Source organism: Eretmochelys imbricata, chromosome 20 (genome assembly GCF_965152235.1).
Source record: "Eretmochelys imbricata isolate rEreImb1 chromosome 20, rEreImb1.hap1, whole genome shotgun sequence".
Taxonomy (NCBI): Eukaryota; Metazoa; Chordata; order Testudines; family Cheloniidae; genus Eretmochelys; species Eretmochelys imbricata.
In genome coordinates, this window is record NC_135591.1 from 20459400 (window position 1) to 20471737 (window position 12338).

The 12338-nt window shown below is 57.2% G+C and overlaps 1 protein-coding gene across 1 annotated transcript; it reads left to right on the forward strand.

The window, feature by feature from the left end:
• Positions 1 to 794: 794 nt before the first annotated feature.
• CDC37 (cell division cycle 37, HSP90 cochaperone) lies at positions 795 to 10583 on the forward strand. Its single transcript, XM_077838568.1, has 8 exons — positions 795 to 979; positions 4916 to 5197; positions 5348 to 5453; positions 6935 to 7050; positions 7685 to 7807; positions 8919 to 9101; positions 9661 to 9732; positions 10058 to 10583. The coding sequence occupies exons 1-8, from the start codon at positions 878 to 880 to the stop codon at positions 10211 to 10213; spliced, it is 1140 nt and encodes a 379-aa protein (XP_077694694.1). The 5' UTR covers positions 795 to 877; the 3' UTR covers positions 10214 to 10583.
• Positions 10584 to 12338: the final 1755 nt, after the last annotated feature.

A 12338-nucleotide genomic window follows, 5' to 3' on the forward strand; every position in this document is an offset into this window, starting at 1 on the left:
ACTTGGGCTTTGCAAGAACAAGGGTCCAGACCTCACGCGCTGAGGTGAGAGAATCGTGCTGCCGATTCTCAGGATTTTCCTCGAGGGTCTCACGATATTTGGGATTTTCCTCAAAGCTCCGGCTCCCGGCGTTCTCAGGCTACAGGAGACTTTCTCCGAAGGCGAAGGTCTAGCCCTCGGGTGCGGGGAGAAGCTGGCACACGCGACCCCGCCGGGGCAAAGGAACCCAGCGGGCCGGTACAGCCACCCCCCTTTTGGGAGACGTCCCGAGTTGGGCATGCTGCCCCGCTCCCGGGCCTGGCTCTGCCTTGGCGCGCGTAGGCCCGGCGGGGCGGGGGGCAGGGGGCCGCGCTGTGGGGGGCAGCCCCTGGCACGGCGGGCACCCCGCTCTCTGTGGGGGTGCTGGGGCTTCCACAGCCCCCCCAGCAAAGGGCCATCATCACTGGGGGGGGGGCCCTCCCCCACGCTGCCTGTGGCTTTGGGAGGTTGCTCCCCCCTCCCTGCAGCGTGCACACAGCTGGGCGGGAGCCTTCCGCCCCCTGACCCCTCAGGCCCTATTTGCGGCGCGTCGCCCTTTAAGGCCTACGCCAGGTGGGGCGCGGGAGGGGGGACGCATGCGCACTGAGCGGCCGCGGAATCCCGTGCGGCGGCCAAAGTCCTCCTACGCACGCGCAGTAGCCGCTGCGGAGGGCCGCCGGCCTCTTCTGCGCATGCGTATCCGGCTGGGGAGCGGGCGCGCCCGGCCTCGGCCCGCGCACGCGCGGTGGCGCGGGCGAAGCCCTTCCCCCCCCCGGAAGTGAGTCAGGGCGAGGGCGGAAGCGCCGCGGCGGCTGCGGAGGCTTCCAGAAGGGCCTGGCCGGCGCGGCCCGGCGGCACCATGGTGGATTACAGCGTCTGGGACCACATCGAGGTGTCCGACGACGAGGATGAGACTCACCCCAACATCGACACGGCCAGCCTCTTCCGCTGGCGGCACCAGGTGCGGCCCGGCCCCCGCCCCCAGCGAGCGCCCCGGGCCTGCAGAGACCCGGCCCGGGCGGGGTTCCCGCCCCAGTGCCGCTGTGCTCCCAACCCGGGGCCCCAGCCCCCGGCCAGCCCCTGCCCCCTGCCCCCCGGCCCCAGCCCCTCTCCCCCAAACCCCTGTCCCAGCCCCTCTCCCCCCCTGCCCCAGCCCCCCTGCCCCCCCCCCGGCCAGCCCCTCTCCCCCAAACCCCTGTCCCAGCCCCTCTCCCCCAAACCCCTGCCCCAGCCCCTCTGCCCCCCCGGCCAGCCCCTCCCCAAAACCCCTGCCCCTCTGCCCCCCCGGCCAGCCCCTCCCCAAAACCCCTGCCCCTCTGCCCCCCCCCGGCCAGCCCCTCCCCAAAACCCCTGTCCCAGGCCCTCTCCCCTCTGCCCCCCCCGGCCAGCCCCTCCCCCAAACCCCTGCCCCAGCCCCTCTCCTCTCTGCCCCCCCCCGGCCAGCCCCTCCCCCAAACCCCTGCCCCAGCCCCTCTCCCCTCTGCCCCCCCCTGGCCAGCCCCTCCCCCAAACCCCTGCCCCAGCCCCTCTCCCCCCTGCCCCCCCCGGCCAGCCCCTCCCCCAAACCCCTGCCCCAGCCCCTCTCCCCCCTGCCCCCCCCGGCCAGCCCCTCCCCCAAACCCCTGCCCCAGCCCCTCTCCCCCCTGCCCCCCCCGGCCAGCCCCTCCCCCAAACCCCTGCCCCAGCCCCTCTCCCCTCTGCCCCCCCCGGCCAGGCCCTCCCCCAAACCCCTGCCCTAGCCCCTCTCCTCTCTGCCCCCCCGGCCAGGCCCTCCCCCAAACCCCTGCCCTAGCCCCTCTCCTCTCTGCCCCCCCGGCCAGGCCCTCCCCCAAACCCCTGCCCCAGCCCCTCTCTCCTCTGCCCCCCCGGCCAGCCCCTCCCCCAAACCCCTGCCCCAGCCCCTCTCCTCCCCGCCCCCCCGGCCAGCCCCTCCCCCAAACCCCTGCCCCAGCCCCTCTCCTCTCTGCCCCCCCCCAGCCAGGCCCTCCCCAAAACCCCTGCCCCAGCCCCTCTCCCCCCCCCCCGGCTAGCCCCTGCCCCAGCGCGCCCGGCGCCCCCTCTTCCCCCCCCCCCCGGCTAGCCCCTGCCCCAGTGCGCCCGGCGCCGAGATCCCCCGCCCGCCCCAGTGCCACTGTGCTCCCAACCCGGGGCCCCAGCCCCAGCCCCAGGCCACACACACACACACACAAAAAGAAAAGGAGGACTTGTGGCACCTTAAAGACTAACCAATTTATTTGAGCATGAGCTTTCGTGACCTACAGCGCGCACACACACACACACACACACACCCCCCCGGGCTCAGCCCATTGCAGAGACCGGCCTCTGCCGCGGCGCTGTTGAGAGAGGAGAGCACTGACCTATTCCCCCTGCCCTAGCCCCAGCCCCTCCCCGATAGCCCCTTCTCCCCGTCCCCCGGCCAGCCCCCCTGCCCCAGCCCCAAGGAAAAACTTGCTAGCTCTGGAACAGGCTTCCCAAGGGAGTTTGTGGATTCCACATCATTGGAGGGTTTTAAGAACAGATGGACAAACGGTCAGGGATGGTCTAGGGTTACTTGGTCTTGCCTCAGCACAGGGGGCTGGACTTGATGACCTCTTAAGGTCCCTTCCAGCCTGATATTTCTATGATTTTGTTTTATCAGGAGATCTGTGATCCTCCAGTGGAGGGCTGATTTATATTCCCTTAGTACAGAAAGAGAAACGGAGGCACAGAGCAGGGAGGGGAATCACCTGCAATGGTGCAGCAAAGCAGGAGTAGTGTCTGGACTACAACTCAGGAGTCCTGACTGCGAGTCCAAGAGGAAACCCTGGGGCTTACTGTCTCCATATGCTCGCTTGTGAAACCCCAGCAAGCTGTCTGGGCAGAAATCCATTCCGCAGTCTTCCAGTAACTTTCTCCACCACAGCCAGTCTGCACTTGGGAGCCAACAGAAAGGAAAACCAATGTCATGGCCTTAACTGACTCTGATACCAGTAACACCAGTGTGCAGGTGCTGTAGTGGATACTACCCAACAGACTAAAGCCTCAGACAGGCAGGTGTGGTAAGACGCTCTACTAAGTCCCCATGTATTTGTAACTGGTTCCAGTTTAACAGATGAGGCATTGAGTCAGCCTTACCTGCCTTCTTTATGGAATAAATGAGCTCTGGATGCAGTGTGTGTGAATGCAAAGGCTTAGTTTCTAATGCATCACCTGTCAGTCACCTTTTATTGGGGCTGGGAACCCACCCTGTTGGCTTAGGGAGTTCTGATCTTGTTTGAGTGGCAAACGCTGGGGAAAATCCAGTTTTATTCTGGGTAAGATGGGGGCTTTTCACCTCTGCTGCATATGTGGTATAGATACCAACATCGACCGGTCTCTCAAAGGTCCTAGAATGTTGGCAGTGCACTTTGCCTTTTCTCCTTCCCTTGGGAATTCCAGGGATTTGAGAAGGGAATGCGATGCTGAGGTCCAATAATGATTCTGCCACTCACTCGTGCTGAGCAACTCATTTCATTCCCCTGCCTCAGTTTCCCTATCTGTAAAATGGGGATAATACCTGTTAGAGGGAGCTGCGATGGGGGAAGCTGAAGTTTTGGTGGCTAATTGAGGAGTGTTTTGGTAATCTAAAGCACTGTGTAAGTACTAAGTACTGGGAGACAATGGAGAAATAAACTGTGATCTTTTTCAAACCCTCCTTCCCTGAGTGTTGTGCATCCCTACTTTGAGAGCGCATGTGCAGTGTGAGTAACTGTATCTCAGCTAGGGTGTTCTTCCTCCAGACTAGCATGTTATGCCCAGGAAGGATCTCTGCTCCATGTGGAGAAATAAATGTTTTTCTCCACATGGAGAAGAAAATGGGAATTCAGCTTTTGTTTTCCAGGCTCAGAGGGGGAAGAAATTGTTCTCCAACAGCCACAGCAAAAGCCATGTCCAATCAACAGCAAACAAAATCCTAAGGATCTTAGAACCCTCTTGAAAACATAACACAGCAAACGTGTTCAGTAGTTAACTGTTGGGTCTCTGGAAGGAAGGCAGCATTAGAATGCCTATAGCTAGGACACACAGACTGAAACAGAACAGGGGGCAAATTTGAGTTGAATATCAAGGGAATCTCCAATGCTATCAGCCTAAGGGAGGTGGTAGAAACTCCATTGCTTGAGGCAGTTGCACCTAGATTAGACTAAAGATTGTACAGTAGTGAACAGCCCTGCCCTGGCCTGTGAGGGTGGATGATGTGGGGATCAATAGGACTCTTCCACCTCTTAATTTTCAGCTAGTACAAATTGATACTGGAGAGGAGAGGAACGTTCATTCTCCTGCTTCTGGGTTAACACTGATTTCCTGCATCGCGTGCTCTGTCGAGCATAATTGGAGTCTCTGCAGACATGCCAAGCCCTCGGGAAACTCTAACTACTAAGTGGCACTGAGCTCTCATTTAGCAGCACAGGGTGGCTGTGTGTGTGAGAATGTCAGTGCAGCACAGAAGAGAGATGGCTAAAAAGTCTGATTAAACGATAAGGCTCCAACAGGCTCGTTGCAATGAGTGAGAGGTTGAAGGTTCAGTTCTCTACAGAGGCAAGAAATTAGCCACATGCTCTGTGATACGGGATTAAGCGAAAAGTCGATGAGTTGGGAAGCATGACAGTGCAGGTAGGCTAACCCTTCTCTGGCACAGAAGATACTGTCCTGTTGGTGTAATGTAATTCAGCATGTCAATTGCTGTTCTGTTAGATCCTATCAGGGTTCGAATCAGCCCAACGATCATCTCCTGTGTGTGGTGCATGAGGCAAGGAGAGGGTTCCCAGTGTTACTCAACCTGTCTGTACTCTCCTCTTTGCCAGTGAATCAGTTGGCTCTTCTATTCCAAGAGCCAGTGATGAAGAGTACTTTAAAAAAAGCTGTAAATTGATATCTGCAGGCCCGAGTGGAGAGGATGGAGCAGTTCCAGAAGGAGAAAGAAGAGCTGGATAAAGGGTGCAGGGAATGCAAACGGAAACTAGCCGAGTGCCAGAAGAAAATGAAGGAGCTGGAGGTGGCAGACGCGGTGAGCGGGAAAGGGGAGCTGCAGAGACTTCAGGCCGAAGCGCAGCAGCTGAGAAAAGAAGAGAAAAGCTGGGAAAAGAAGATCGAGGAGCTGAGGAAGAAGGAGAAGAACATGCCTTGGAACGTGGACACCCTGAGCAAAGACGGCTTCAGCAAGGTTGGTCTGAAGGGTGCCTGGTGAGGGGAAGGAGCTGCGTGGGTGTCTGGCTGGGGAAGCTGCCTTGCAAACATGGCATCAGACTTGTTGTGCTGGAAGCACAGCTGGCGATGCAGCAGCACCATGAACCAGCCTTCTCTCTCTCTGCAGAGTGTTTTCAACGTCAAACCTGAAGAGGACGATGAATCGGAGGAACAGAAAGAGAAGAAACACAAGACGTTTGTGGAGAAGTACGAGAAGCAGATCAAACACTTTGGTAAGTTAGCCAGCTGCAAACGTAGTGCTCCCTGGCAGTCGAGGCAATGAAAGCGTCAAAAGTCCCTCTTGACTTAGAAAAGGGCTCTGGGTTAGCGAGGCTGTGAGAGACTCTTCCAGCAGGGTGAGGGAAGCGATCGCAACGCAGTTGGACTCCCGGCTACCTGGGTCATGTCCACCATACCTGTCTTCTCCCATGCTGCAGACTTAGAAAGGAAAGCACATGCAGTTGGAGAGACCCATGTTCAGTGTGGGGTAGCAGAGTGTTCTCAGCGGGGGTCCCTGCCTCCTTTCAGAACCATATGTAAAAGGCACCAATAAGCCAGAGGTCTACTAACACAGCCCACTCCTGGGGCTTGTTTTTACCCTTAACTTCACTTACAAAGCCCTACTGCAGGTCTGTACGAACCAACATCCGGCTGTAGCATGTAGGCTTTCTCCTGAACGGCTCTTCTCTTGAGTCCCACCCCCGACTTTGCTGGACCGTCTCTGCCTCCTCCTAACTCTTCACTACTTTAATCATTCTGAACTGGAGCTTCGCTCAGGTGCCCTTCACCAGAACTCTGGAGCTGCTCACTTACCAGTGCATCTATCCGCCCCACAGTCCTGGGGTGGGGAGGGGTTAGCCCCATTTTACAGAGGTGGATCTCAAGTACAAAGGGATGAAGTGACTTAGCCAGGGTCACATGGAGAGTCTGGCGGAGCCAAGAAATGACCCCAGATTTCTTGAGTCCCAATCTAGTGCCTTCCCACAGGCCTGTCTTTTCTTATGGGACCCTCTTGGTCTGATTGGTCAGGCGAGTCAGCAGGTTAGCTCTATGTTGCCACATCATTGGGTCCTGCACTGGATTCTGCCTTCATAATCCTGCTGCTTGGATACCAAAGTCATAGGCCTCTAATAAATATGCTTGGTAAATTCAGCTGGGTGTTCTTCGGTTAAATTCCTACAATGCTTCTGGCCCACCCACCCCATCTAAAGACAGCATGCCCTGCCTTCATTTGGGCTGTTCCTGTGAAATGCAGCCAGGAGGAGAAGTTAATCCACTGTCCCGTGTTTGATCTGTCCTAGGTACTTAGGTGGCCCCTTGACCTTGTAGATGGTGAGGTGCTCAGATACCAAAAGAGCCTCTCATGAGGGATCCTACTGCTGCTGGCTCAGCTGCACAGATAGAGAGCTGAGGCACAAAGGCCCAGATCCTCCGAGGTGTTTACCTAAATACCTAATACTAAGTGACTTGGCCAAGGTCACAAACACAACCTGGAGCAGAAGAGGGAATTGAACCCAGGTCTCCCAATCACAGGCGAGTGCCCTGACCACACCACCATCTTTCCCCTCCAGCAGGTGGAATCCTGCCTCCTAAAGTACTGCTGATCCTCTCTAGCCCTGTCCAGGCTCCGCAACGGCTTTGTGGGTGGGCTCTTCTCTCTGACCATGTGGCAAGGTGACTGTCTGCTGTTAACTGGGGCTCTCCTGCTTTGAAGGGATGCTGCGGCGCTGGGACGACAGCCAGAAGTATCTATCTGATAACCCGCATCTGGTGTGTGAGGAGACCGCCAATTACCTGGTCATCTGGTGCATTGATCTGGAAGTGGAAGAGGTGAGGCTGCTGTGTTTCCCCAGGAGTTGTGACTGCAGCTGATAGCAGCGAGGAATAAATCCCAGGTGCCCTGCTGAGTTCTGACCCATTCACGTTTGTGGTGGGCCAAACTCTTTCCCATTAGAATCCCTTCCCTAATGGACACCTCATGGCATAGTGAACCTGTGCTGGGGGAACGAGACCCGGAAAGTGTGTACCCAAGTGGCTCCATGGCTCGTGCATTAGTTTCCCCGTCAGTACTGTTGTTCCAGCAGCTGTTCATCTGATCCACTAGCTGCTCATTCTCTTCCTGAGTCAGCCTTGGTTGTCTTGTGACCAGCTGCCCCCCGGGGAGCCAGTGTCTCTTTCAAAGACGGCCTCCTCCGTTTGCTTTAAAGATGGCGCTGACATTTGAGAAATCCTGGCAGCTGAGTCTGGAAGGGAATGGGCCACGGGCTCAGACTGCAGCGGACTCGCTTATCATGGCTCCCTGCCAGCCAGTGTCGTCTTCCCACTGCCTCCCTGAGTAACGAGGGGCAAGGCTGTGGTGGCTGGCGTCTCGGGGTCTGTCAGAATTTGAGCATGCCCTCAGCTGGCAATGCACCGCACAGCACAGTCCCTAGAGCCACAGGTGCCTTTCTCTTCCGCCTCCTAGAAACACGCCCTGATGGAGCAGGTTGCCCATCAGACCATCGTGATGCAGTTCATCCTAGAGCTGGCCAAGAGCCTGAAGGTGGACCCCAGAGCTTGTTTTAGACAGTTCTTCACCAAAATCAAGGTAAGTTCCAAGTCCCCTTCAGCTGTGCTGTTTTCTCCCCATTTCCCCCTCTCACAGGTGGCCTGAAGTCAGGAGGAATGCAGTGGACAGTGTGGAACTCCCTGCTGTAGAGTGTTGGTTAGGTCAGGAATTTAGCAAGATTCCAAGAGGGAGCGGACACACGGATTCCCAGAATATCCCGAATTCGAACAGTTACTGCTAAGGATACAAACCTGCTTCAGGGTTTGAGACAGCCTCTATTAGAAGTTAAGAAGAGATCTTCATGAGGCAAATTACCCCATGTCTACATCCTGTGTGGTTTCTCGCACTGTCCTCTGCAGCTTCTGATTCTGGCCACTGTCAGAGACAAGCTACTGCGCTATGTGGACCTTAGATCTGAGCCAGTCTGGCAATTCCGATACCACGTGGTGACATCCTTCTTCGTTCTCAGTCTGCCCTCTCTGGAGAGAGGGGGCCCAAGGCCCGCTCAGGAGTGAGGTTTAAATACAGTCTGACTTTTGCCCAGCTTCCCATGGCCAGCTCTCTGGCTCAGTAGTGTGAGGTGTGGCTGGGGTCACCACTGTGGCTAATAGCTAAAGCTGAAGATCCTTCTCCTTTGTTACTGGGCCATCTGAAAGACACTTGGGGAGCTGCCTCCTGAGAGCTCTGTGCCCAGAGGGCCCCAAGCTCGGAGAACATATTGGACTGTAAGTTTTATCCCTCCTACTTGCTGGACTTTTTCCTGCCACCTGTTGCTTGTGCCCTACCACCGCCTGCCTGTGTATTTGTGGCGCTGTGCTTGCTCCCACGGCAATGGGTTGTCGGGATGCCGCAGGAGGAGAGAGTGTCAGTCTGTCACAAATGCTTCTGAGCCGTCCATCCTCCTGCAGCAGGTGGCTTTTAATGAAGGAAGCACGTGGGCTAATAGGCAGCACTTCCCCTCCCCCCAGCCCTGCAATTAGCCTGATTGAATGGGAGCGTGGCTACACTGGCACACTCTAGCCTGAGCATGGGGGTGTGTCATCTGGGGTCGGCCACGGTCGGCCACTGGCTGGATCCTGTGCCATCTTGGCTCCTTCGTTAACATTCTGGCCTCTGACTCTGCTACCCTGCTTCTCCCTGCTCGTTGCAGACGGCCGATCAGCAGTACATGGAGGGGTTCACCGACGAGCTGGAGGCCTTCAAGGAGCGGGTGAGAGGCCGTGCCAAGGTGCGCATCGAGAAAGCCATGAAAGAGTATGAAGAGGAGGAGCGGCAGAAACGGCTGGGCCCAGGCGGGCTGGATCCCGTGGAGGTGTACGAATCCCTCCCGGCTGTGAGTAGCCTGATCGCTGAGCAGCAGGTGTCTTGCGCTCTAATCAAGAGCAGCTGGTGTCGATCTCGCATCCTGGCTCCCACTTAAAAGGGTTTCCTTCCCACTCCCTATCCTGTCTAGGGTACTTATCTGGCCCCATTCTCTGAGCAGCTCAGACGCTCTGATGGGTTTATTCTCCCCACCCCCCAGGTCAGAAAGCCCTATCCCCATTTTACAGGTGGGGCACTGAGGCATAGCGAGACTGACTTACCCAAGTCTGACAGAGCAGGGAAGTGAACCCAGGTCTTCCAAGCCCTCAGGCTAGTGTCCTGGCCACTGCACCACCCTCCCAGGGAAGTGGGCAAGGTGGCATTCCTCCATGCCCCGGGGCATGGGTGGGTCACTGCGGAGTGCCTCCAGGTGCCTGAGCCAGGTGCACAGTCTCCACTGCCTTCCTAGGCCTTGTGCTCCCGCTCAGCTAAGAGACAAGACGTGAGCTCCTGGGCACTATCTATTGCACGGGGCTGTGGAAGGGGCCATGTCCCCGACCAGCTCACCATGCTGCCCTCTCCTCCCCCAGGAGCTGCAAAAGTGTTTCGATTCGAAAGACGTTCAGATGCTGCAGGATGCAATCAGCAAAATGGAGCCGGCGGTGAGTATGCCTTGGGTGGGGAGACACGGGGCCTAGGTGAAGGCCGAGAGTGCCCAGCTCTTGAGGCACAGGAGAGCCATCAGCTTTCTGTTGCTGTGAATTGGGGTCCATTCCCAGGCACGTTATCGCATCTTCCTACGTAGCTATTGGCTTCTTCCCAAGTCACTGATCTCCAGCCAACCAAGTGGCAATGGGCCCTTGGCTGAAGGCTGCAATGCAGTGTCTGGCAGGGGATGGAGGTGGGCTTTGGGAGCTCTGGGAGGAAGCAGAGACCCGTGGGGCGAGTGCTGGGCTGAAATCCCTTAGCCCATGCTCTGCGTTCCAGGAAGCCAAGTACCATATGCAGCGTTGCATCGATTCTGGGCTCTGGGTGCCAAATGCCAAGACGGCGGAGGGAGCGGAGAAGGGAGGTGAGGAGGCGGAGGCTGTCTACGAGGAGGTCACGAAGGAGAGCAGCGAGGAGGAGAAAGGAAACCCATGAACTACTGCTGGAAATGCGTAAAGCAGACTGTCCCCTCACCTCTCCCCCACTGCCACCACCCTACCCCCTCTCGCCTTCCTCTCTCACCCAATTATCCCTCAGGATGACACATGCTTTACACACGTAGACACTTTGTGAATGTGTGAGCTGCTTGCTGGCTCTTTGTATCCAACTCCAAGCCCTGGGCTGCCTTGGGGGAGCAGCCGGAAGCCCCTGTATTTGCACTGGGGCCGTCCCAGCCAGTTACTCTAGGGACTTGGCATGGCCGTTTAGGTTCTAGGCCTCCCGCTGGTCAGAGTTACAAATGTGCTGTTGTATCTTTTCTGTTGGTAGCCAGTACGGCTATTACACGAATAAAGAGATTGAAGGAGCTGAGCGTGGCACGCACTTGCTGGGGGCAGAGTCGTGGAAGCAGCTGTGCTTTTGTTGTGGCTTCTGAAAAGAGAGAAATTGACCTAAAAAGTTGTCCCCGGTGCTGGGAGTTACGTTGCAGGCCAGCCTGAAGGCATTGGCCTTCCGTAGTCTGCAGGAGCCCTTGGTGGCCAAAACAAACTGTATGGGCTGCCGTGGCACCTGGCAGGGCCTGCAGGCCGACACACCAGCCAACCTGCACCTGGGGTAGCTCCTGTGCCACCTGGGCCATCTCCCGGTGTGCGCTCCGGGGCCTGGTGGAGCGGGCTGTGCTGTGAACGTGCCCGAGGCTTCGGCCCAGCTCTGCTGACCAGCACAGTGCGTGAGCAGACTCTCAGTTTCCTTACCAGTCGCCCGTCTCTGTCCAGCCCTGTCCCGTGCTGAGGGTGACGGCTTCACCCGTAGGGCTGCGGAGTGCACAGGGCATGGAGCCTATGCCAAGTGACACCCTACATTGATGGGGACGCACAGCTGAGCCCATGCGACTGTCTGCTCCCTGGGTAGCCATGAGAGCGGGGCTTGGCCACGCTGTGCCCAGTGGCTCTGTTATTTCTGGTGCTGCTGTGAACTTCTCCAGTGCCAAGCTCTGTTTCTTCTGCAGGTGGCTCAGTGCCCCAGCACTCAGAAGGGCAGTGGGTAACCGGCCTGCTTTGCCGCATTCAAAGGGGGAGCAGCCCTAGGGAGTGCCATGGTAGAATAGCACAAGGCAAAATCCACCTGAATTTTTAACAGGCAAATCCCGTGCCCAGGTGTGGCAAAGCAGGGAGTTGGCAGTAGAATATCAATGGGCTTAGGGGTGCCAGTTGGGCTTAGGGGTGCCAGTTTGACTCTGGTCCAGCTGGGATCACGCTGTGCTGACTCCATACCAAAACTTCCTTATGCAATTCCGTGGCCTTGGGCCAGGCCTTCCCAGTGGGTGGGAAGCGCTTGGGTGTTAGGCCCAGGTTCTGCTGGTTCCGCCCGATACTAACTGCCCAAGGAGGTGGGCTGCAGATGGGGGGACCCTGGGTCTTCTAGCTGGAATGCTTCATTTCCTCCATTTTCAGAAGCTGTCAGGGAGGGAGACAACTCTACTGACTGAATAAAGGCATTTATTATCCGATTCCCTAGCTTTGGCTGGGACTCCATGTACTATGGAATGCAGTCGCTGTTGTGTACCCAGAGCTAGGGCCGTGCGGGTGGGGGGAGGAAGGTTGAGGGGGAAATATATGTATAAAGAATTTGGGGCACACGCACGTTTCTGAGCGAAATGCTGGACAAGTGACCAGCTTGTTAAGTGGTGTGTCCCCTGGCTTGGGTGTGGTAGGTCGGTACTAGCAATGCCTGTGGGGACAGATCCCTGGACAAGTGTTTTCCCTTCTCTGCTTCCGTTTCCCCATCTGTAAAATGGAGATACAGTGTTCTCTGCCCTGCCTTAACTTCCTGGCATGAAGGCCCTGTGGAAAGCGTGACTGGTCCCAGTGTGAGATTGGAAAACATGCAGTGCTACAAATCAACACCCTACGAGCCACATGGCAAGGGCTGTGCCCAGAGACCTAAAACCTGCTTTTAAAAGTTCTCAGCCCCTTCTTGGAGCCAGAGGGGGGGTCTGCTTGGTGATAGCATGAGCCTTGGCATGAAGAGTGACATACCAGCATGGTCTGGGAGACGTGATCCAAATCTGCCTTCACACATCGCTCCTGGGGGGGTTCAGGCTGGAGGATCCAGCAGGGGT

What these genes read in the sequence shown, in the direction of transcription:
- CDC37 (XM_077838568.1), top strand. Translation starts at nt 878, where the DNA reads ATGGTGGATTACAGCGTCTGGGACCACATCGAGGTGTCCGACGACGAG. An exon ending in AGTTCTTCACCAAAATCAAG is followed by an intron (nt 7,808 to 8,918) that starts GTAAGTTCCAAG and finishes TGCTCGTTGCAG; the next exon opens with ACGGCCGATCAGCAGTACAT. An exon ending in TGTACGAATCCCTCCCGGCT is followed by an intron (nt 9,102 to 9,660) that starts GTGAGTAGCCTG and finishes CTCCTCCCCCAG; the next exon opens with GAGCTGCAAAAGTGTTTCGA.